Here is a 23,662-nt window from a genome sequence, read left to right on the forward strand (position 1 = left end):
GCACGGACAGTGTGACTCTGGCAGTCGGGAAGCTCTTTGAGCTTTCTTCCTGACACCTCACTACATTCCACATAACTGAAATGGTTCTCTAGAGGAGACCTCTGTGTGCAGAGAAGTATGTAAGTCCCCAAATCAAAGCTGTACTTTATGCTCTTGCAACTGATGTCACCATTTACATAAAATCAACCGTTTGCAGGCAGCAGCTACTCAGTAATGTGCCTTGTTTTATACTTTACATTCTAACACTTAGTGAGACTAAGTCTTCTTTCCCAGAAGAATCAGAAGCTCCTCCAGGTCAAGGTCTGTGGCATACCCCTCTCTCGTATCCCTTATGGCACCCTGAAGAGTACTCGGCACATAGTAAGTGCTCCATATTTATTCCTGTGACTTCTGGCAGCACCATCAGGAAAGGTTTAGGGCCCTGCACAGATGGAATGTTCTGTTACTCACCATTTGGCCAAACATACTGCTTTGTGGATTTCTTCCCATTTTCCCCCAAAATTCTTGGACACCCACAGGCCATTCTGAAAAATTATAAATGACTTATCAAAATTCCAGCTTTATCCTGTGTGCAGCTGCTTGTATGACCTTTAATAACTCATATCCAATCATTCAGGACAGTAAAAACACACACTGAAATTCCATCTAAGCTTCCTGAGCTCCACAGACACACACACGGTTTATGGGGGCCCCTTTGGGGTCTTGCAAGTTCAGAATAACAAATGTTTATGAAGTGCCTACTGTGTGCCAGGCACCATACCAGGCGTTGCATTGGGGATACAAAGATGAATACGACACACGCCCTGTTCTCAAGGAGCTCACAGTTTAACAAGGGGTGCACATAAGAAAGTTCAATACATGTGGTTAAGTGTTACGGAAATATGGTCTCTGGGGTAAGAGCAGGGAAAGGAGGGACACTGCATCAGAGACGGTTTGTGAAGAAGATAGCTGAGTCTTAAATGATAAGCAGTGTAACCAAAAGAAGGCAGATGGGAGATGAGATATCACTGCACACAGATATACTAGTCAAGCAAAGGCAGAGAGGTGATGAAACATCTCAGTGTCTGCAGGGAGCTAAAGCCTTCAGACACAGGTGGAGCACACATCCCAAGGTGAAGACAGGAGGAGCCAGTGCTGGGTTGGGGGTGCACTCCTTCTATGCCATGCTGAGGAATCTGGTCTTTCTTTTATATGAGGTACTTGAAGTAGGTGAATGACACAACTAGTTTTACTTTTTTCAGAGGAATACTTGGACGACAATGGGAAAGATGGATTTCAGAGGGTTCAAACTAGAAGCAGGAAAAGCAGTGACTAACTGCCACATTAGCTCATTAAGAGTTAGTGAGGCCTGAAACCACGGCTGGCAGGAGTAGGCTCAGGAAGAATTTAGATGCTAGAGTCCGGAGAGCTGGACGGCTTTTCAGTTAGGCCGGACGTAGGGCGGGACGGAGAGAGAGAGAGAGAGAGAGAGAGAGAGAGACAGAGAGAGAGAGAGAGGGAGGGAGAGGGAGAGAGAGAGAGAGTGTGTGTGTGTGTGTGTGTGTGTGTGTGTGTGTGTAAGCTGAACACTCTGGGATTCCGGGTGCACTGTGGAATCTTTAGCCAGTTAGGCCGGACGTAGGGCGGGACGGAGAGAGTGTGTGTGTGTGTGTGTGTGTGTGTGTGTGTGTGTGTGTAAGCTGAACACTCTGGGATTCCGGGTGCACTGTGGAATCTTTAGCCAGCATAAGGGTGAAGGAAGAACAACATGTCTGAGACACGGCAAGGAAGACGTCAGCTTTAGATTGAGTTTGAGGGACCTGTGGGACATCTAGCTAGAGATACCCAGGGGACAGCAAGATAGGCATCTGCAGCCCTAGGAAGAAGCCAGGACCAGAGACAGGGGTTTGAGACTCTTACGCATTACAGTGGTAGTAAAATGGTAACAGTGGAAGAGACTGTTCAGAGTAAAATGAGCAGGAATTTAAGGGGAGGTTGAAAGGAGTTTAAAAAAGAGACTAAGAAGCAACCATTAGAAGGTAGGAAAAAACCAAAGGGAATGATGTCACAGAAGCCAAGCAAGTGGAAGGATTGGTCAATACTTTCAAGTGCAGCAGAGACTGACAATTTCAGTTACATTGGCAACACGAGCCTAGTGGGCCCAGATTCAGTGGAGGTGGGACAGCAGTGTCCCGGGACAGCTGAAATTAAGTGGTGCTGATCTAGGCAGAATTACCTTCAGGGCTCCTCCACTCTCACCCACCATTGTTCTTTCTTTAACTTCTCCTCCTCTAGTAATGTTCACCTCCCAGCATTTCTAATCTACCTAATTCTACTCAGAAACAGGAAAGGGTCTGGTATCACCTATTTGCACTTTAGTACAAATTGGCCCATCTTCTCCACCCTGATTATTTGTACTTCAAACTTACCCTTAATGGGAAGCAATTTCAGGTATAAAGGCAGATTGTGCCTGCCTCTTCCTGAGGATAGCCTGGTTTAATAAGCTTAAGATACTTGATAATTGTGATGGGGTGGCCAAAGGCAGATCAATGGTTCTGTCCATTCCTATGGGGGTCTCTTTGTTCCCTTGAAGGGCCTTCAGCTCAAGCTGCTGAAAGCCAATTCCCAGGAACTGTTGCTTTAAGACCTAAAGCCTACCCAGAAGGCGAGTTTCCTTCCTCTGGCCTCCTTTGGCTAAGCTTAACTCTGACCTTCCTTGAGTCCTCCAGCCTCACCTCAGCTCAAAGATCTGCCCACAGAAGGCCCAGAACCCAGACCTCTCTTCCAAGTGCCCTTCTCCTCCTCTCCATGCCATCCGTTTGTTCAGCCCAACTTGTCTATATTTGATAATCCTATTTCTGTCCCCACAATGGTCATTACAACAGCTCTCAAATTTTAGTGTGCAGGCTCAGCTGGGGAGCTTGTTAAAAACACTAGCAACCTCGCAACCAGAAGTCACCAACATACTGTATCTGGATCGGGGCCGAGGAACTTGTATCTTAAACCAGCCTCCCAAGGGTTTCTATCTGATGTTGCTGGTCATTAGACCACACTCTAAGCAATACGATGAGAGACAGCCACATAAATATAGAGTGTAATTATGACTATCATAGTCTAGCAACTCAGCCACTCTGGGCCCTTAACATTCATGATCAAGGAGACTGATCCTCCAGGAAAGGAAAAGCTGGGCTGCTCCTCAGGGAACTTTCAGAAGAGAGGTAGGAGGGACAGGGAGGGACACTGGTTTCTGGGAAGAGTATAGGAATGTGGTAGGGGGGGGCAGGGATTTAAGACTCTGGATATTTAAAACATGGGTTCAAAGACAGAAATCAATAGGCTTTTATACCAAGGACCTAAACAAAAAAATTATAAAGATGTGGTTTGGCCATAGGAGAGGAACAATAACAACATTAGGAGCTTGACAATTTATGCTTGTCCCCTGTAGAACAAGAAGGATTACATTAAACTGTTTTCTAGTTCATTACTCCAACAGCACATATCTGTTCACTTTTTTAAAAATTGTAATGACAACTAGACATCATACTTATCTGGAATAGACAGCACAAGAAAATTGTGCCCTTTACCATATAGGAAAAAATGCAAAAAATACATACTTCATACCATAAGAAGTCACTAGAAAACAGTCCAACATAAAAAGCATTACCTACAGGGTCGTTTTAAGACAGTATATTTTGAGACTATAAAAATGCAAAAGGCAAGACAAGCTCTTCAACTAAACTTACTTCAGTGCTGAGAGCTAAAAGATAATCAGAATTCTGAGGACTATACATCATCTGAGTCAGAGGATGAAAAGGGAGATTGGTCTGAACAAAGTTCTTTGCAAAATCTGATGATCTGAAGATTCTTCCTCCATGACTTCCTCCCGACACCTCTGCTGTTAAAATCACCTGATTAGGGAGAAGGAAGTTCAGCATCAGGGTATAATACTATGAAAGTACAGGAAGTTCTTGCACCATTTTCACCAGACATTTGTTAAGAAAATTTTAGTTCCAAAAGTAAGAAGAGTTATAAAAACAGATTAATTGGTACACTCTGCTCTTCAAGTATTAGTCTTATCAAAAAATACTGTCCTGAATTAAGCCAGTACATTATATCTATGAAGTTGAGCCTGGTCAGTTTGAGATTAGCCAGTTTCCCCAAAGACTAAAATGTTGTCTTAAGATGTATACCTTATAATGCTAAATAACCACCACATAATTATGAAGAGTTTTGGTGCCTCTTGGACAGGGTCCAAAAAAAGAACCTGTGTGCTAAATTCCATTCTTTTGTGATCAGAATTAAATCATGTTTAATTTTTAAAACACAGTAATAGTAAACTAAATATATTGCTGTGTATCAGTGGATCATTCAAATATCAACATCTGACAGCCCTGCATATGGTATCATGCACAGCTTTGTATATGTATGAATGAGTCTCACCTTCCCAGAGTTCTCAGGACCAATAGCCATGCCAAATTCAGTCCGAATGAAGGTGTTATTGATGAGATTTGTAATATCCTTAAAGTTCTTTCCATAGTCCTCACTGAGAGGAAGAAAAAAAAAGACAAATTTAGAATGCAGAGGTCACGGACACTGTTGGGTTCCCACCCAGCTTCCATCACTCTCGCCGACTTTACTGAAGCACTCACCCTCCTCAAGAGGTCACAGCTTCAGGGAAGTTGATTCTACCCCTACCTCCAGTGGTGGGCCTGATTAGTGGAAAGAAGTTTCAACCCCTCATGGGTGATGGGGTCAGGAATGAGGGGGTGATCCAGGCTGAGCCAGTAAGGCAAAAGGGGGGAATTGGGGTCTATTAGGAAACACATTTAAGACAACCACCTAATGAAATGATCTGTCTTCCTTTAGATCAGTGGTTCTTAACCAGGGTATTTTTGCCCCATCCCCCAACCCCACCAAGTAAACATTTGGTAATGTCTGGAGACATTTTTCATTATCATAACTCAGGGTTGAGGTGCTACTGGCATCTAGTTGGTAGAGGCCAGGGGTGTTGCTAAACATCCTACAATGCACAGGACAGTCTCATAAACAAAGAATTATCTGGCCCCAAATGTCAACAGCACAAGGTTGAGAAACCCCCATGTTGTAGTATGTGAATGCAAAACAAAAAAGTGCTATAAGCATTCTGATACAATGAGAACACAACTTGAAGATGAAGCCAACATAAGTGGATAGTACTGCTGAGGTAATTCTGGAATTCCAGAGACGCAGAACCTATGATCCAGGATTGAATCGACCCTGAAACCCATCCTTCCTCTGTATTTAGTTATGAGCCATGAATTCCCTTATTATTTAAGCTAGTTTGAGTTGGGATCTCTGGTAAATGTAGCCAAAGGCTTTCTAACTAATCTACCAATGCACAGTACTCACAATGAAGCTGTAAGTTAAGTCCTCCACCAAAGTTACCATCCCTAAGCACAAGTCTCTTAATGCATGCAGCACTCAGCTAGGGAAGACAAAGAAACTTAATCTCAACTCTTGGGTTGGTAAAGCTTTTCCCAGAAGTTCATTCCAACAATATCTTTGAGAGGTATTAAAGTCCATGTTTAGATTTCAAAAAATAAAAGAAAAAAAAGTCAGTAGCTGTTTAATTCTGACAGGTTTAATACTATACACAGTTCTGTTACAATATATAATGCTAAATCTTAATATTCATTACGTTTCAATGTCCACGAGTGATGACCACTATGTACTGCAAGTTAGTTGCCCACTGATAAATGCAGTGTACAGTGGTCTTCACTGATAGTATATATGACTTAAAAGATGGTACAATTTTGGTAGCAGCCTCAACAAAGAAAGAATCACAGAACCACAGAACATGAGAGATACAAGGGACTGAAGAGAACACCTTGTCCAACTCCCTCATTTCACACATGAGGAGGTTCAAGGGGAAGCAATTCATCAAAAGTTGACCAGTTAATTAAGGGCAAAATTGAAACTACAGTCCAGTTCTCTTAACTCTCAGCCCCAAACTTGAGACAACTTTTAATTATGTGTTAGGAATTCTTCCTTTGCAACCTGTGGTCTTTCTCTTCCTTGCCAGGGCTTGTGGCCTGGCAGGAAAGATCAGCTTATAGGAAGGTGGAGAGACACAGGAGGGAAGAATCTCTCAGTGTCTGTACAGGTCCCCAACAGTACGCTAACGCAAACTACATGTGACTTTAAGTTGTCTTCCCATCTCTTAGAACATACACAGAGAAGAGTCCTAGTTAAATAAAACAGGGATTAGGTACCACCCAACTGATTCCCGTATTACCCTTTCTTGGCTTTCGAGTACAAGAGTTCTTATCTTCCCAACAGCAGGCCAAGAGATATGCATAGGGACTTCCCTGGTGGTGCAGTGGTTAAGAATCCACCTGCCAGTGCAGGGGACACAGGTTCGAGCCCTGGTCCAGGAAAATCCCACATGCCGCGGAGCAACTAAGCCCGTGCGCCACAACTACTGAGCCTGTGCTCTAGAGCCCGCGAGCCACAGCTACTGAGCCTGCGCTCTAGAACCCGCGAGCCACAACTACTGAAGCCCACGCGTCTAGAGCCTGTGCTCCGCAACAACAGAAGTCACCACAATGAGAAGCCCGCGCACCGCAACAAAGAGTAGCCCCCGCTCGCCGCAACTAGAGAAAGCCCGCGCGCAGCAACAAAGAGCCAATGCAGCCAAAAATAAATAAATAAATACATTTATTTAAAAAAAAAGAGATATGCATAAACATGTCCTAGCTCTACAGTGCCTGTATCATCAATAGCTCAGACAACGTCTTAAGTGGTTTGCAGTGGCTCGATTATCACCCGCTTACACGTTGCCGCTCCTTCACGACATCCCGGGGACCCTCCACAACCCTGCTGACAAGTCTGCTTGCTTTTCAAGAACTTGGCACAACAAACACATCCCTGCCCTTCAGAAAAAGGAAGCGACATGAGCGAAACAAAAATCATCTGCTGCAACACTCTGACACTTTAGCCAGTTAAACAAACGGAGCACAGTGGACTAGTTCAACCTGCTGGGATTTAAAGTAGGGTTTTGTGGAGGCCGCATTGGGCTCAGGGATATATTTTAATATAGCACTTCATTTTAAAGTAGCTTTATTTTTTATCAGCATTATATCAGCATACATGATATATCAGGAAGAGGAAATCAATGAAACAGCCTGAAAAATAAATCACTTTTCAAATTCCATATGATAATAATAGAGTTATGAACAGTAGTCAAACATTAACAAAGCCCTATAAAACCATCTGCTTTAGAAATAAGTCTTTTTAATAACAGTTCTATACCTCAATCCTAATATCTGCTCTTTCTGGTTACTAAAAATAAATGATCACTTTTGCTTAAATCTGTGGTATAAACACGCGTAAGAATATGTACATTTATAACAAAAAATAGTGCTGGAATACAAATATTTTTGGAATAGAGCCTAATACCCCCAAAGAACATGAAAAATCTAGACATTTAAATAAATGGGAAAAAAAAGTAATCACCACATGGAGTCCTGGTAAGATATAGCATCAAAATTCCTAGTAAGTAGAGAATGGACTTGAGGACACGGGGAGGGGGAGGGGTAAGCTGGGACGAAAGGAGAGAGTGGCACGGACATATATACACTACCAAATGTAAAATAGATAGCTAGTGGGAAGCAGCCGCATAGCACAAGGAGATCAGCTCGGTGCTTTGTGACCACCTAGAGGGGTGGGATAGGGAGGGTGGGAGGGAGGGAGACACAAGAGGGAAGAGATATGGGGATATATGTATACATATAGCTGATTCACTTTGCTATACAACAGAAACACATCATTGTAAAGCAATTATACTCCAAAAAAGATGTTAAGGAAAAAAAAATGTGTTGCATGGATAAACCAATGAATAAATGAACGGATGCAAAAAAAAATTCCTAGTAAGATGAAAGACTCAGGAGGGCGTTTTTCCAGAAGATTCACATGCTGACTGACACTCAACCCAAATGTCAATAGCCAAGGATTACACCCTTGTTTTTGAGCACTTTTCATTTACAGTATAGAGGAACTTGTGACACCGGGCATCTGACCTGCAGACATTTAATGAGAAGTAACAGTAAAAGAATCCTATAATATCTCAGAGAATCTTACATTTTACCTTTCTCAACAATCAAAAAAGCACAAATATCCTTGTTTGGTTCGCTTTCAGGACTAACCATTTCTCTACTCCTTTAGTTCATTTTTGCCATGATTAAGTCACTATAAATTATTACATAAAAGCAACAAGGATGACAACTAAAAAAATGATAGTTTTACAGTTTTCACTAATGGGGAAAGCTTATACAACAGTTAATCTTCATGATTCACGAATTCCATATCTGCAAATTTGCCTACTCAATAAGATTTGTAACCCCATACTCTTGGCACTTTCCTAGTCATTTGCAGACATGCACAGGGCAGAGAAAAAAATTTGAGTCAAAAATGTTCCCAGGGGCTTCCCTGGTGGCGCAGTGGTTGAGAATCTGCCTGCCAATGCAGGGGACACGGGTTCGAGCCCTGGTCTGGGAAGATCCCACATGCCGCGGAGCGACTAGGCCCGTGAGCCGCAGTTGCTGAGCCTGCGCGTGTGGAGCCTGTGCTCCGCAACAAGAGAGGCCGTGATAGTGAGAGGCCCGTGCACGACGATGAAGAGTGGCCCCCGCTTGCCGCAACTAGAGAAAGCCCTCGCACAGAAACGAAGACCCAACACAGCCATAAATGGATTAAAAAAAAAAAAAAAAAAACGTTCCCAGCTGAGGTCCAACAAGGGGCCACTCTGCCTTCTTGTTTCAGCTCTTATACTATGCATGAGTATCTTCCTCACGGTCTATATAGTACCATGCATTTTGCATTTTAGTGCCTTTTGTTGGTGCTTTGCTGTTTAAATAGCCCCCAAGCATAGTGTTGAAGTGCTGTTTAGTGTTTCTGGAGAAAACACGTGAGTTAGATAAGCTTCTTTCTGGCATGAGTTGGTTGTGAGCTCCATGTTAATGAATCAATAATACACATAAAGTATCTTTAAACAGAAACACACACAAAACAAGATTATGTACTGATCAACTGATGACAATGAATGTTGTGGTCAGAGGTTTGCAGGAACCTAATTCTGTATCTCCCCCAGGAGCAATGGTTCAGTATTCACTAATTCAGTATTCATGGAGACTGTAGAACATAACTATCGTGAATAATGACAATTAACTGGATTGAGATTTCCAGTTAAAAGATCAATAAGGAGAATGTAGCTTATCAAAATGTGCCAAAAGAATCACAGACCTGAAATCACTGCCAGGTAAAATTGGCAGAACTTGAATTTACATTGAACTAAACTCCTAATACTTCAGTCTCTTTCTTTACCCCAACTGTCTGACGCTACCTTATGTGTTTTTATTTAATATTTCATTGTGTGTTATCCTTATTGGAAAAGGATACATGCTTTCTATAGCTATTTTGAAAATATAAGTGGGAAAATAAAGAGGGTAAAATATTGTAAGTAAAATCATAAAACTTTTTTTATCAGAAGGAATATGAGTATGTATCTGAGGTCCTTATTTTGCTTTGATTGACAAGACAACCCTAAGAATAGGTATTTTCTTTTTTAAAAAATTTTTATTTATTTATTTATGGCTGTGTTGGGTCTTCGTTTCTGTGCGAGGGCCTTCTCCAGTTGTGGCAAGTGGGGGCCATTCTTCATCGCGGTGCGCGGGCCTCTCACTATCGCGGCCTCTCGTTGCCGAGCACAGGCTCCAGACGCGCAGGCTCAGTAATTGCGGCTCATGGGCCTAGCTGCTCCGCGGCATGCGGGATCCTCCCAGACCAGGGCTCGAACCCGTGTCCCCTGCATTGGCTGGCAGACTCTCAACCACTGCGCCACCAGGGAAGCCCAGAATAGGTATTTTCATGGGAATATTTCTTAAGTGACGAAAACCACTTCGTTTCATGATTTTTATATGCCCTTGGTTTGTAAAAGTGAAGTTGCAGTAAAATGCCATCATCATACATTTCAATAAACTTTTTCTTTAAGAAATAAAAAGCAGGAAAATATATGTTGTAGATGGAATTTATGCTAACCTTGTAACTAAAACATGAAGTCATTGTTAATGATCTACTGCAGTGAAAACTGAACCAAGCATATCATTAAAAATGTTGTCATAACGATATGCCTTGGAGAAGTTGGTTTACTGAACTTTGCTTTAATATCTGTTGTGTATCTTTAAGTTATCCATTTTTTTAAAACCTCAAGTAACATCCTGAAAAACTTACATTGACTATGGAATAAACTTTAATGTGAAATCTCTCAGAGATTCCCTTATTAATTTCCAAAATTTGAACAACTCTCAACAGGAAATAGAAATCACAAGTAAAATAGCCCAGCAGTTCTCTGGTAATTTGGTACAGAATTTTGCTGTACATAATGCTTACATGTGCTTTACTAAGTAGCTAATCTTACAATGAAAGGTTAGACTCAAGGCGCCATAAAACAAAAAGGTGCAAAACATCTTTTAGTTGCCAAAAATCAAATTATCATCTTAACTGTAGCTAGTTATTTCCTTTTTAACTTCATATTTGCAAGTGAGAGGCAAATGTACTTTATAATCTATCATATGAATTAATATTCCTTAACAGAGAATCAAAATTTATACTATTCAAACATGATTCCTTTTAATTGAAGATATTAATATATGATTCAATTCTACGCAAACACTAATGCCTAGGGACTTTATTTCCCAAATCTTTCAACAATCCTCTTTCACAACCTGACGACTGAAGTATGCTCCAACTCGGCACAGGTAACAGAGACAACTTCCTTCTCCTAGTGTGCGCCTCCAAGCAGTACTACTCACGGCAGGTGGCATGTGATTAGCTGCCTTCTATTTGAACCCCAAATGAACCTTTGACTACATAAGATGTAGCAGAGAAAGATAATCCAATAAATAATACAATCATTAAAGCTGTGAAAAACAGAAGAATCTTCAGAGTAGTTTCAACAGGCTTTTATTTTATTCCTCAGTTAGGCAAGCTCAGCATATTCAGGACTCATTTTGATCAAACTGCTCCCTCCCTTTCCCATTTCTGAAGCAACATGTGCCTCTTGGCTGGTGTGTCCAACAACACGAGTCACTTCAGACCAGGCCAGGCCAGCCCAGCTGGAGAGGCAACAAGGCATATTTACAGTTTCCACCTAAACTCTGGAAGAGTTTTCACTTCACAGCAGGGAGGAAGTAATTAATATTCAAAATGACCTTTGTAAAACCAACCAACCAACCAAACAACCTGCTGTGCAAAATGAAGAAAAAGAACCTTAGTAACATGATAGTATACCAGAAACAAATAGGATTACTCTCTGGTAAACTGTATGTTAGTGGTTTCTCACAAGACTAGACAAGTATAGGATGGAAAAGGGCTGAGTCAGATGGTGGTAGGTATTTAAACAGTAACATAGTGATACCATTTTGTTTTGTTTGGGTTTGTCTCAAAGTAAGCACAACACTGAAAAGCAAAAGAATAGGAAAAGAAGTCGTGAAAACACATTTCACTCCCACGGGCATGACACAAGATCTGTCAGGTCCAGTTCTAGCCACATGATTAAAGAGCACTATAGAGACTAAAAAGTGAATTCAGAAGGCAAGCAGAAAAATGGCTGAAGCAACAGATTTAGGAGATAATTCAACCAAGAGAAGGAGTTTAGTAAAGGCTTCAAAACATGTAGAGATCAATCAGAGAGGAGGTTTTCATTTGCTACCAAAAAATAAACTGGAAATAGGCATCTTCTGTGACATATATGTGTGATATTGATCACAGCAGCATTAACAATAGTGAAAAAATTAGCTACGACTTAAGTGTCTAAGAGAATAATGATTAAATAAATTCTTTCAATCTAACAAAAATGATGGGTTACTAGCAGAGGGAATATGACAAGTATCATGGTATGAGCACTGACCAATCAGAATGGTTATAGTTTGCAATGCCAAGTGTTAGTAACACCTGCATGTTGGCAGGGGTGGGGTGGTGGTGTGTGCATCTGTAGAAGCCATGGAGGCACCTGGTGTCAGGCACTTTTTATCAACTGGTTCGGAAGGCTTTCAATTATTTTAAAAACTGTACCACAGTGCCAGTACATGCTGGCTACATGCCATATCTGGCCGTTGGCATGATTGCAGCTAAGAGCACCAAGTTCTTACTCCGTGCCAGGCACCGCAAAGCGTAACTCGCAGCAGCTCTAAGGTGGCCGCTATGATCATCTTTCTTTTACAGACATCCAAAAAGACTCAGGGAGGTTAAATGACTTGCCCAAGTTCATTCTGCTCACAAACGACAATGCTGAGATCCAATCTCAGGCCTATATGCCAATAAAATTTGGCAACTTTACACTATACCATGTTGCTTCCTAAGACTATCTAGCCATATGGTATAACATCATAGGGGAAAAATCAAGATAATAAACTGTAAATACGATTACTTGACTTTAGGGTGAATTTTTTCTTTCTTTTAAAATTTCCAAATGTTTTTATAATATGGTTGTATTGCTTTTTAAAAAATATTTATTTATTTTGTTTTATTTTTGGCTGTGTTGGGTCTTCGTTGTGGTGTGCGGGCTTCTCGTTGCGGTGGCTTCTCTTGTTGCAGAGCACAGGCTCTAGGCGCACGGGCTTCAGTAGTTGCGGCACGTGGGCTCAGTAGTTGTGGTTAGCAGGCTCTAGAGCGCAGGATCAGTAGTTGTGGCACAAGGGCTTAGTTGCTTCGCGGCATGTGGGATCTTCCCGGACCAGGGCTGGAACCCGTGTCCCCTGCAGTGGCAGGCGGATTCTCAACCACTGCGCCACCAGGGAAGCCCTGTTTTTTTTTAATGAAAGGTGCACTGGTAAGAAAAACTGTATCATAAAGAAAGATTTTACAACAGCAAATTTTTTTAAAATGGAGTTATTAAAGTTACAAAAATTTTAATGCATTTTTTCCCTTCTAAAACAGGATACTTTTCATGTGTCTGAAATACTGTTCTAACTTAATAAACAAAGTCGCCTATAAATTATAGCTCTTTTAGAACTAGGACTCTATAATACATTGTCAATCTTTAACAAACAAATAAAAAATATTATTAGTCTAAGAATTATTAGAGAAGGCAAGGCATTCATTCATTAAATTAATATGTACTGCCTGCCTGCTATGTGTCAGACATTTGGCTAGTTGCTAGAGAACCCCAAGTTAGTCAAGAACCTGCCTTCATGAAGCGTACAATAATTCCAAGATGGCAATTCCTTCTTGGCCTATTTTTAAGCTAAAGTCACTGTGTTAAAGGGCAGAGAGCACCATCTCCAGGCTCAGGAGCAGCAGTCAAGGGTCACCTATTGGGGAAGGGAGGTTGGGCTGATCTATCTCAGAGTTTCACTCCCACCTTGGCCAAGACCAACAATCAAAAAAGAACCCTGAGAAAGTATGATGGCTCCTGCGAGATCCTTTGGCCCTGAGGGTAATTTCTACGTCATCTGCTGAAATGTCAAATTTCTTTAGGTCTCTAGGGGAAAAATGGGATAGAAACAAATGATTGGGAAGACAATCAACAACTTCTGGATATTAGCTGGTTTTGAATCTTATGGGTAAGGAAAAGAACCCTACTCTTTAACCAAACTGTACTTTTTTTTTTTTAATTAATTAATTAATTTATTTTTTATTTTTGGCTGTGTTGGGTCTTCATTGCTGCGTGTGGGCTTTCTCTAGTTGCGGCGAGCGGGGGCTACTCTTCATTGTGGTGCGTGGGCTCCTCAATGCGGTGGCTTCCCTTGTTGCAGAGCACGGACTCCAGGCGCACGGGCTTCAGTAGTTGCAGCACACGGGCTCAGTAGTTGTGGTGCACAGGCTTAGCTGCTCTGCTGCACGTGGGATCTTCCCAGACCAGGGCTTGAACCCGTGTCCCCAGCACTGGCAGGCAGATTCTTAACCACTGCGCCACGAGGGAAGCCCCCAGGCTGTACCTTTGAGAAGATAACTCTAAAGTTTTGTGAATGTCACAGTACAGACTATGGTTCCAGAACACACATTACCACAATCATTACCAGGCACTTTGGTAGGTCTGACCTGAGAACCTCCTCCTGATCTAAAAACAATCTGTTTGGGGCTTAAAATGTTAGAAAAAAAAAATATTCACTTGGGGGAATCCCCTGGAAGTCCAGTGGTTAGGATTCCGCGCTCTCACTGTGGCGGCCTGGGCCTGATCCCTGGTCGGGGAACTAAAATTCTGCAAGCTGCGCGGCATGGACAAAAAAAAAAAATTCACTTGGAAGATACAGTACGTATTGTTACTTCAGGGGTATAAAAACCATTTTGTGTTCATAATAAATAGAAAGATGGTTAAACGCTATGCTACCTCCCCACAAATATCCATTTAAATTAATATGCATACACCCCTATAGACACTTCCTTCATCTTCTTTTACTGTTTTGCCACTCAGTCAGGTCAATCTAATTCCCTTGGAATTAGATCCCTTTTCATACTTCTTCAGGTTGCTAAGTAGATAGATATTAAAAAGTGTGCTGAGTGTGACAGTCTAGTGAAAATTTAAGATGGCTAGAAGATCTTTTAAATCAACTGTTAGATCCCATCATGTCTAGAAAAGCAGAGAACTTACATTCACAATGCATTACTCAGTCAAATGCCCCAATCATATGCTAGCCATCTCACCTTCGATATAGCTTGGACTGTCCGAAAGTCATAATTACCAGTGGTACATGGAAGGTAGTCAAGACGAGAATGATCTGGAGAGACAAAAGCATGTGGTCAATAAGAAACATAGTCCAATGACATGATTGCAACATCTGACCATCTGAACAATTGCCAGTAGCCCTGCTTTGTAGTAGCCTACATTGTAATACTATATCTGAAAACCAAGAAGGACCAAGTGATTAGGGCTTACAGTGATTCAAAATCTCAACTCATTTTGTTGAGATGGTCTCATCGCCTAAACTTGAAGCAGTGAGACAGAGCTAATCAACTCCACATTACAGTAAAGGAAGGATTTAACTATTTTGTATCCACATTATTGTAAGATATTCTCAAGCAAGAATCATCTCTCTGCTTACAGAGGCTAGAATAGGGTGGATGCTCTAATAGAGGTCACTATGTCACATCTGTCCTTTTCTTCTTCTCCCTGCTGTTAGTTCTCCATGAAATCAATTTTTTAAATAAGCATTTTTCTAGAGAAAAATATGCATGAAGATAAGATTGTGATAGATTAGAACAAGAAGCTAGGGAGTCTCAAATAGCCATATAACAAATCTTGGAGACAGCAACTGTCTTAGATAAATGGATAAATCATGGGAAATAGGGAACAACTCAAATTTTAGAAGAAAATGAGACATGCTTAAAGAAATTCTACCAGGAACTTAAAAATTAATTAATTTAGAACTTACTCTTCAGCGCCAAAATTATATTTCTTTCAGCTCTTCATACAGCCATCACGTGCCTCAGTGCTCTGATACACACATTACTGGAACACTAGAGGGGCATGAGCTATGGTCCCTGATGTTGTCAGGCAGGGTAATAACAGACACAGGTAATGCCAAGCCCTGATTCAAGACTTGAGGCCAATGAACCCTCAGCATCCCTCCTACTAGGAGATGGGCTACATACTAGGCTGGATAAGGGGGAGCTTACTGACTCTCCCATTCCCCCAATCTTGGCAGTACCTCCTCTGTGGTAGGGGAAGGGACAACAGATGGAGCTACCAGCGATAAGCCCATGGGCGCTACAATCCTTCAACATTAACTGTGGGAAAGGACACTGGAACAATACAGTTCGGAGGAAAAATGCCAAGATGTGTAATGTGCAGTTTTCCGCTTCCATACAGAAGTTTTCCCAAGTACTGTAAGTCTCCCTTTTCACACATAGCACTCTCTTTCCTCTTTCTTCTTCTTGCTCATCTTGATGCCAAGCAGCCACCAAGGACTAAAAAGGTGTTTATCTTCCTATTATGGAAGAAGGTGGTCACTAGATGTTCCTAGTTCTAAAGCAAAACAAAATCGACCACAGCTTTCTGAAAGTCTGTCCAGCAAACATGCATTTTCTACGATTGAGGTTGGAGACAATTTCAGAAGGTAAAACATTTAGCGCTTAAACTCCCCAAATCTACACCATCTTCTGGTTAGGTTGAATCAACAGACTCAAAACATTACTTACCCCAGTGGTATCTCCAACCCAGGACAAGGATACTGAGCCACTGAGATCATCAAACACATGCTATAAGGGAAAAAACACCTCAATTTAGAAATGACATCTCCTCTTCAATCTTTGACTTCTTTAAATAATACAGAACACTATTACTTTCAAAGTAATTATGTTTATAATTATAAGGGGATATGGATTCCTGGAACAAAATTTGGAAGAGATAGTATTTAACCACTTAACCTGAATTAAAAATAAGTTGGAAATTTTAATTCTCTCTCATACAAAGTAAGCCAAGCAGATGAATTTTCTTCACTGCACCAGATGGGGAGATGGGATAATCTATTTGCTTTCTCCAACAGAACTAAATATAAAGATATAGAAAGTATTCTTAGGATATTTTAAAACAAGACATCACAGCCCACAATGACAGATATAACTGTAACCCAATCAGCATAGTTAAAATTTTTCTAAGCAGCCTTCACAGTACAGCTGAATAGCTAATACCTGGATTCCTTCTGCTTCTAGTCTAACTCACCCAAAATGACAAGGGACAGAAGCAAGAGTAAATGCCCTTGTTTCACCTTTTTATTTAATAATAACAACAATAATAGTATTAATAATAATAGAACAACATAATAGAGGTGTGGTGAGAGTGAGGAGACAAAAACGGGAAGGCTGGTATATTATATCCAAAATATGGTAATCATATTGAAATGTAGCTATAATAATTATTGTAGGTGCTTTTGAGTTTTGGCTTTCAAATATTTTCTTCTCTATTTTTAAAATAATATACATCCATTATAGAAAATGTGGACAATAATAGATATAATAAAGAAAATATAAATCATTCATAATTCTATCACACAGAGATATTTAAGGTTAACATTATGTGTATAATCTACTAGTCTCTATCACTTTTTTAACCGATAAACAAATAACACCAAAAAGGCAGCATTAGCACTTGGTAAAAATTTCTTACTATATATATAGAATGATATAGTAAGAAGTGAAGATCCTTCCTCTTTCCCGCCACAGCCCCACCACCCAGAGGGGTTAGTAGTTTAGTATATATTTCTACTAAATGTAGATGATTATGCTTTTCTTTTATGAAGACATGTATTATTAAGATTTTAAAAATCTTAAATGTGTCCTGCCTTTCCAAATATGAGCAGTTCCTTAGGAGCTGAGGATATAATTTTATAGTCATGGTATGCCCTGTGCCTACCATGATACTTTGCATGCTCAATAAGCATTTGTTGAAAATGATTATACATCCTTCCCAAACCACAAAGTTGATCTCAAAATAGAACATGTCCATAAGCAGCTGGTGGGATTCCAGCTGCTTGGTCACTCAAGCCACCATTCCCAACAGACAAGTCTGAAGAAACAGAACTCAAAACACTAACTGTTCTGCTTATCTTTTAATTTTCTTTTGTGGTCCTCCTAAATGGGCCACTGAATTCACCTATACTATTTCCCCCTGTACTCAAGGTACCTTTGAGGTCGACAGAATCTCTTGTACAATCTCTGTAAATAGTACAATCAGTGCCACACAGACGTCTTGCTCAGTAAGTGCTGGTTAACTCTCAAAAGCTCAGAGCTTCTCACAGCCACTGCAGGACAGAAAGGCTATTCATACATGTAAGCTGGCCAAGCATCTGAGAAAAAGTAGGTCTGCTAGAGACATCTGGAACCAAAAGCTTAAAAACTGACACAGCAGCACGTCTTGTAAGATGCCACACAGAGCAAGACAGCATGTTCTCTTGAGTGAGGATAGAGTGTCTGAAATTACATCAATGAGCTCCTTGACGAGAGCAGGAATATCCAGAGCTTCCAAAAACACCAGACAGATCACATGGGCTAACAGTTATATAAACAGAGGCTATTTTTCCAAGAAAGGTTCTGGGCACAACAGCTGACTAGGATAAAAGAAAAATCCCATCCCTGGATCTCTGGCTAGCTTGATCAAGCTTTCACTTTTCAGGCAATGCTCTACACACCTGACCCAATCAGCAGACACTGGAATTACTCACATCTTCCTACTGCTCAGTCACAGAAAGAGGAGGATTATTAGATGACACTAGCAACCCTCAACTTAACCCAAACAAATCAAAGGATAGCTGACCTCATTCATCATCCAGAGTTCCTTTGGGAAAATGTAGGTGAAATTCATGAATTACAATTGTGGTCTTCTGCTACCCTTAACCTTCCCTTCCCTTCCCAACAACCAATTAAATTTTATTTTTGAAAACACACAAACTCACTGAAAAACTCATCCACCTAGAGAAAAAAGCAATTAATTTTTTATATTTCAGTTTTTACCACTCTTATACTAGAGAACGTAAAAGAGAAAAATGAAATCAGATCTAACAACAGACCAAAGCTCAGGTAGAAAGAAAAGGTCATATGGAAAGGAGACAAATCCAGGAGAATGGGGAACCAAGACCACAGATACAATCCTACCCCTTCAATGGGAGGATTACAGATGTCCAGGAAAAGGGTGGACAACCTGGTCATAGTTAGGAGACAGAATTTACAAATGTCAGCAAAAGACCATTAATTCTAATGCTTGATTATTTATCATGTTTAACACAATGTACGTCACTCTACATTATGGTAGCATCTTAGATATTTCAAAACATGTATTACTTTTAATTATAGCAACAAGAATCTTGTCTGCCTCCCTCACTAGACCTGAAGCCCATCTGGTGCAGGGACCAAGCCTATTCATTTTGGCAACTAATATAAGCAATAGCACATGGAAAACAATAAATATTGAATTCATTTCCTAGAAGAACTACTTGCAAAGCTCTGAAAAGGAGGATAATGAAGTGAAAAGATAAGGCCAGATCCACTTAATTTCCCCAAAGCAGAAATGAGTATGAAATGTAGAAGTTCTATTCTGAGAGGACTTCTACTTCTGGCCAAGATGGAGTAACATGGATCAGATTTACCTTCCCACCTGAAACAACTAAAAAAGCACAGAATATATAAAACAACAGTCTTCAAGACACTGGACTTCCGGCAATGAAGGACAATGATCCCTGAGAGAGAAGAAGCAAACGAGGGCCTACATCTGCCCTAGCTTACTGTCTGGAGATAATTTTCAGGCCACGGTACAAAGAAGAGGAGCCCAGGTAGAGCCCAGAGGTCTTCCTCACTTGAAGAGATAAGCTGATAGTCTGAGGAGGCCAAAGAGTCTGGAGTTCACAGTTTAGTGTGCGAAAGAGGAGAGAGCTACACGGAAAGAGAACAGTGGAGATCTATATATGCGGGCTCCCTACACCCTGCCAAGTGTTCATCTGAGTACTAATCATCACATGAATGTGAGGAAACTACCTGAGGCCAGGGAAAAACACACCTGAAAAAATTGAAGGAAACAATATCTGGGTGTCACACAGGACCAGAAACAATTCCTGTTCCCAAAAATCATAGGAGAAAACTTCATATCTCACAAGGATTTGGACAGAATACTCAGAAAAGTTTTACCTTGGTAATGAAGAAAAATTAACCCTAGACTAAATGCTATACTAGTCTTGCCTAAAAAGCTTAAAAACAAGACCAAAAAGGATCAAACTATTGTCAAGTAACCTAATGACATCCCAAAACAAGGTTCAAGAATATGTACAGGCATATTAAAATATGCAGCACTGAAGAAGAGAAAATTCACCACGTCCAACAGTCAATAAAAAATAACCAGGCAGGGGCTTCCCTGGTGGCCCAGTGGTTGGGAGTCTGCCTGCCAATGGAGGGGACACGGGTTCGAGCCCTGGTCTGGGAAGATCCCACATGCTGCAGAGCGACTAGGCCCGTGAGCCACAATTGCTGAGCCTGCGTGTCTGGAGCCTGTGCTCTGCAACAGGAGAGGCTGCGATAGTGAGAGGCCCGTGCACCGCGATGAAGAGCGGCCCCCACTTGCCACAGCTGGGGAAAGCCCTCGCACAGAAACGAAGACCCAACACAGCCATAAATAAATAAATAATAAATAAAATTAAAAAAAAAAACAAACCAGGCATGCAAAGAAGAAAACAGGACCCATGATGAAGAGAAAAATCAATCAAATTGACACGGAAAAAACACATATAATAAGATTAAGGACATTAAAACAGTTATAATTATACTCCATATGTTCATTCAAGAAGTTAGAGAATAAACTAACACAACAGTGTAAAGCAATTATACTCCAGTATAAAAGAGAAGAAGTTAGAGAACAGACTGAGCAAAGATAAGCATTAAATAAAGATACAGAAGATATAAAAAAAAGACTCAAATAGGACTTCTAGAGATGAGAATTACAACATGAGATGAAAATTACATTGGATAGGATTAACAGGAAATTAGACATTGTAGAAGAGAAGATTAACAAACTGGAAGACACTCCCAGTGGAAACTATCCAAAGAGAAACACACACAAAAAAAGACACACACAAAAAATTCAGAGAGCATCACTGAGCTACAGAACTTCAAGCAACTATACATATATATATATATATATATACACATACGTATATGTACAAACACACACACACACATATAATTGGAGTCTCTGGAGGATGTGCAGGGTGGAAATAGAAAAAAAATTGAAGAAACAATAGCCACAGTTTTCCCAAATTTCATGAAACATACAAACCCAGAGATCCAAGAAGCTCACAAACCCCAAGCTCAAGAAACACAATGAAAACTACACCAGGGCACATCATATTCAAATTGTTTAAAGTCAGTGATAGATAAAAATCTTAAAAGAATCCAGAAGAAAAAATGATTATTACATAGAGAGGAACAATGAATCATAGTAGACTTCTCTCCAGAAACAGTGCAAGCCAGTGTATCAACATCTTTAAAGAATAGGGAAAAAAACTGTAAAGATAGATTTCTATACCCAGTGAAAATACCTTTTAAAAATGCAGGTTTTGGAGGAGCTTCAAGATGGCGGGAAAGTAAGACACGGAGATCACCTTCCTCCCAACAAATACATCAGAAATACATCTACATGTGGAACAACTCCTACAGAACACCTACTGAACTCTGGCAGAAGACCTCAGACCTCCCAAAAGGCAAGAAACTCCCCACGTAGCTGGGTAGAGCAAAAGAAAAAAAAAAAAACACAGACAAAGAATAGGGACGGGACCTGCACCAGTGGGAGGGAGCTGTGAAGGAGGAAAGGTTTCCACACACTAGGAAGCCCCTTCGCGGGCAGAGACTGCAGGTGGCGGAGGGGGGGAGTTTTGGAGCCACGGAGGAGAGCACAGCAACAGGGGTGCGGAGGGCAAAGTGGAGAGATTCGCACACAGAGGATCGGTGCCGACCAGCACTCACCAGCCTGAGAGGCTTGTCTGCTCACCCACCGGGGCGGACGGGGGCTGGGAGCTGAGACTCGGGCTTCGGTCGGATCCCAGGGAGAGGACTGGGGTTGGCTGCATGAACACAGCCTGAAGGGGGCTAGTGCACCACGGCTAGCCAGGAGGGAGTTCGGGAAAAGGTCTGGAACTGCCGAAGAGGCAAGAGACATTTTCTTGCCTCTTTGTCTCCTGTGGCACGAGGAGAGGGGATTAAGAGCGCCGCTTAAAGGAGCTCCAGAGACGGGAGCGAGTCGCGGCTATCAGCACGGACCCCAGAGACGGGCATGAGATGCTAAGGCTGCTGCTGCAGCCAACAAGAGGCCTGTGTGCAAGCACAGGTCACTATCCACACCTGCCCTGCTGGGAGCCGGTGAAGCCCGCCACTGCCAGGGTCCCGTGATCAAGGAACAACTTCCCCAGGAGAACGCACGGCGTACCTCAGGCTGCTGCAACGTCATGCTGGCCTCTGCCGCCGCAGGCTCGCCCCACATCCGTACCCCTCCCTCCCCCTGGCCTGAGTGAGCCAGAGCCCCCGAATCAGCGGCTCCTTTAACCCCGTCTTGTCTGAGTGAAGAACAGACACCCTCAGGCGACCTACATGCAGAGGCGGGTCCAAATCCAAAACTGAACCCTGGGAGCTGTGTGAACAATGAAGAGAAAGGGATATTTCTCCCAGCAGCCTCAGGAGCAGCGGATTAAATCTCCAAAATCAACTTGATGTACCCTGCATCTGTGGAATACCTGAATAGACAACGAATCATCCCAAATTAAGGAGGTAGACTTTGGGAGCAATGATATATATATATTTTTCCCTTTTTCTCTTTTTGTGAGTGTGTATGTGTATGCTTCTGTGTACGATTTTGTCTGTATAGCTTTGCTTTTACCATTTGTCCTAAAGTTCTGTCTGTTCGTTTTTTTGTTTTCTTTTTATTTTTATTACTTAAAAAAAATTTTTTTTCTTAATAATTTTAAAAAATTTTTAATTTAAATAACCTTATTTTATTTTACTTTATTTTATTTTATCTTCTTTTTTCTTTTTTTTTCCTCCCTTTTATTCTGAGCTGTGTGGAGGACAGGCTCTTGGTGCTCCAGCCAGGCGTCAGGGCTGTGCCACTGAGGTGGGAGAGCCAAGGTCAGGACACTGGTCCACAAGAGACCACCCAGCTCCGTGTAATATCAAACGGTGACAATCTCCCAGAGATCTCCATCTCAATGCCAAGACCCAGCTCCACTCAATGACCAGCAAGCTACAGTGCTGGACACCCTATACCAAACAACTAGCAAGACAGGAATACAACCCCATCCATTAGCACAGAGGCTGCCTAAAATCATAATAAGGCCACAGACACCCCAAAACACACCACGAGACATGGACCTGCCCACCAGAAAGACAAGATCCAGCCTCATCCACCAGAACACAGGCACTAGTCCCTTCCACCAGGAAGCCTACACAACCCACTGAACCAACCTTAGCCACTGGGGACAGACACCAAAAACAATGGAAACTACGAACCTGCAGCCTGCGAAAAGGAGACCCCAAACACAGTAAGTTAAGCAAAATGAGAAGACAGAGAAACACACAGCAGATGAAGGAGCAAGGCAAAAACCCACCAGACCTAACAAATGAAGAGGAAATAGGCAGTCTACCTGAAAAAGAATTCAGAATAATGATAGTAAATATGATCCAAAATCTTGGGAATAGAATGGAGAAAATACAAGAAACGTTTAACAAGGACCTAGAAGAACTAAAGAGCAAACAAACAGAGATGAACAACACAATAAATGAAATGAAACATTCCCTAGAAGGGATCAATAGCAGAATAACTGAGGCAGAAGAACGGATAAGTGACCTGGAAGATAAAATAGTGGAAATAACTACTGCAGAGCAGAGTAAAGAAAAAAGAATGAAAAGAATTGAGGACAGTCTTAGAGACCTCTGGGACAACATTAAATGCACCAACATTCGAATTATAGGGGTCCCTGAAGAAGAAGAGAAAGAGAAAAGGACTGAGAAAATATTTGAAGAGATTATAGTTGAAAACTTCCCTAATATGGGAAAGCAAATAGTTAATCAAGTCCAGGAAGCACAGAGAGTCCCATACAAGATAAATCCAAGGAGAAACACGCCAAGACACATATTAATCAAACTATCAAAAATTAAATACAAAGAAAAAATATTAAAA

General features: G+C 41.3%; 1 protein-coding gene across 4 annotated transcripts in view; it reads right to left on the minus strand.

The window, feature by feature from the left end:
- SORT1 (sortilin 1) overlaps positions 1-23,662 on the minus strand; it is a 69,523-nt gene that overhangs the window by 23,614 nt on the left and 22,247 nt on the right. For all 4 annotated transcript variants that reach the window (XM_068540434.1, XM_068540437.1, XM_068540435.1 and 1 more), the window contains exons 2-6: positions 16,153-16,212; positions 14,659-14,732; positions 4,420-4,522; positions 3,723-3,887; positions 451-524 (exon numbers count right to left, since the gene is read on the minus strand). In XM_068540434.1, the coding sequence (XP_068396535.1) occupies positions 451-524; positions 3,723-3,887; positions 4,420-4,522; positions 14,659-14,732; positions 16,153-16,212 (476 nt within the window). The remainder of the gene's footprint in view (positions 1-450; positions 525-3,722; positions 3,888-4,419; positions 4,523-14,658; positions 14,733-16,152; positions 16,213-23,662) is intronic.

Source organism: Eschrichtius robustus, chromosome 3, assembly GCF_028021215.1.
Source record: "Eschrichtius robustus isolate mEscRob2 chromosome 3, mEscRob2.pri, whole genome shotgun sequence".
NCBI lineage: Eukaryota > Metazoa > Chordata > Mammalia > Artiodactyla > Eschrichtiidae > Eschrichtius > Eschrichtius robustus.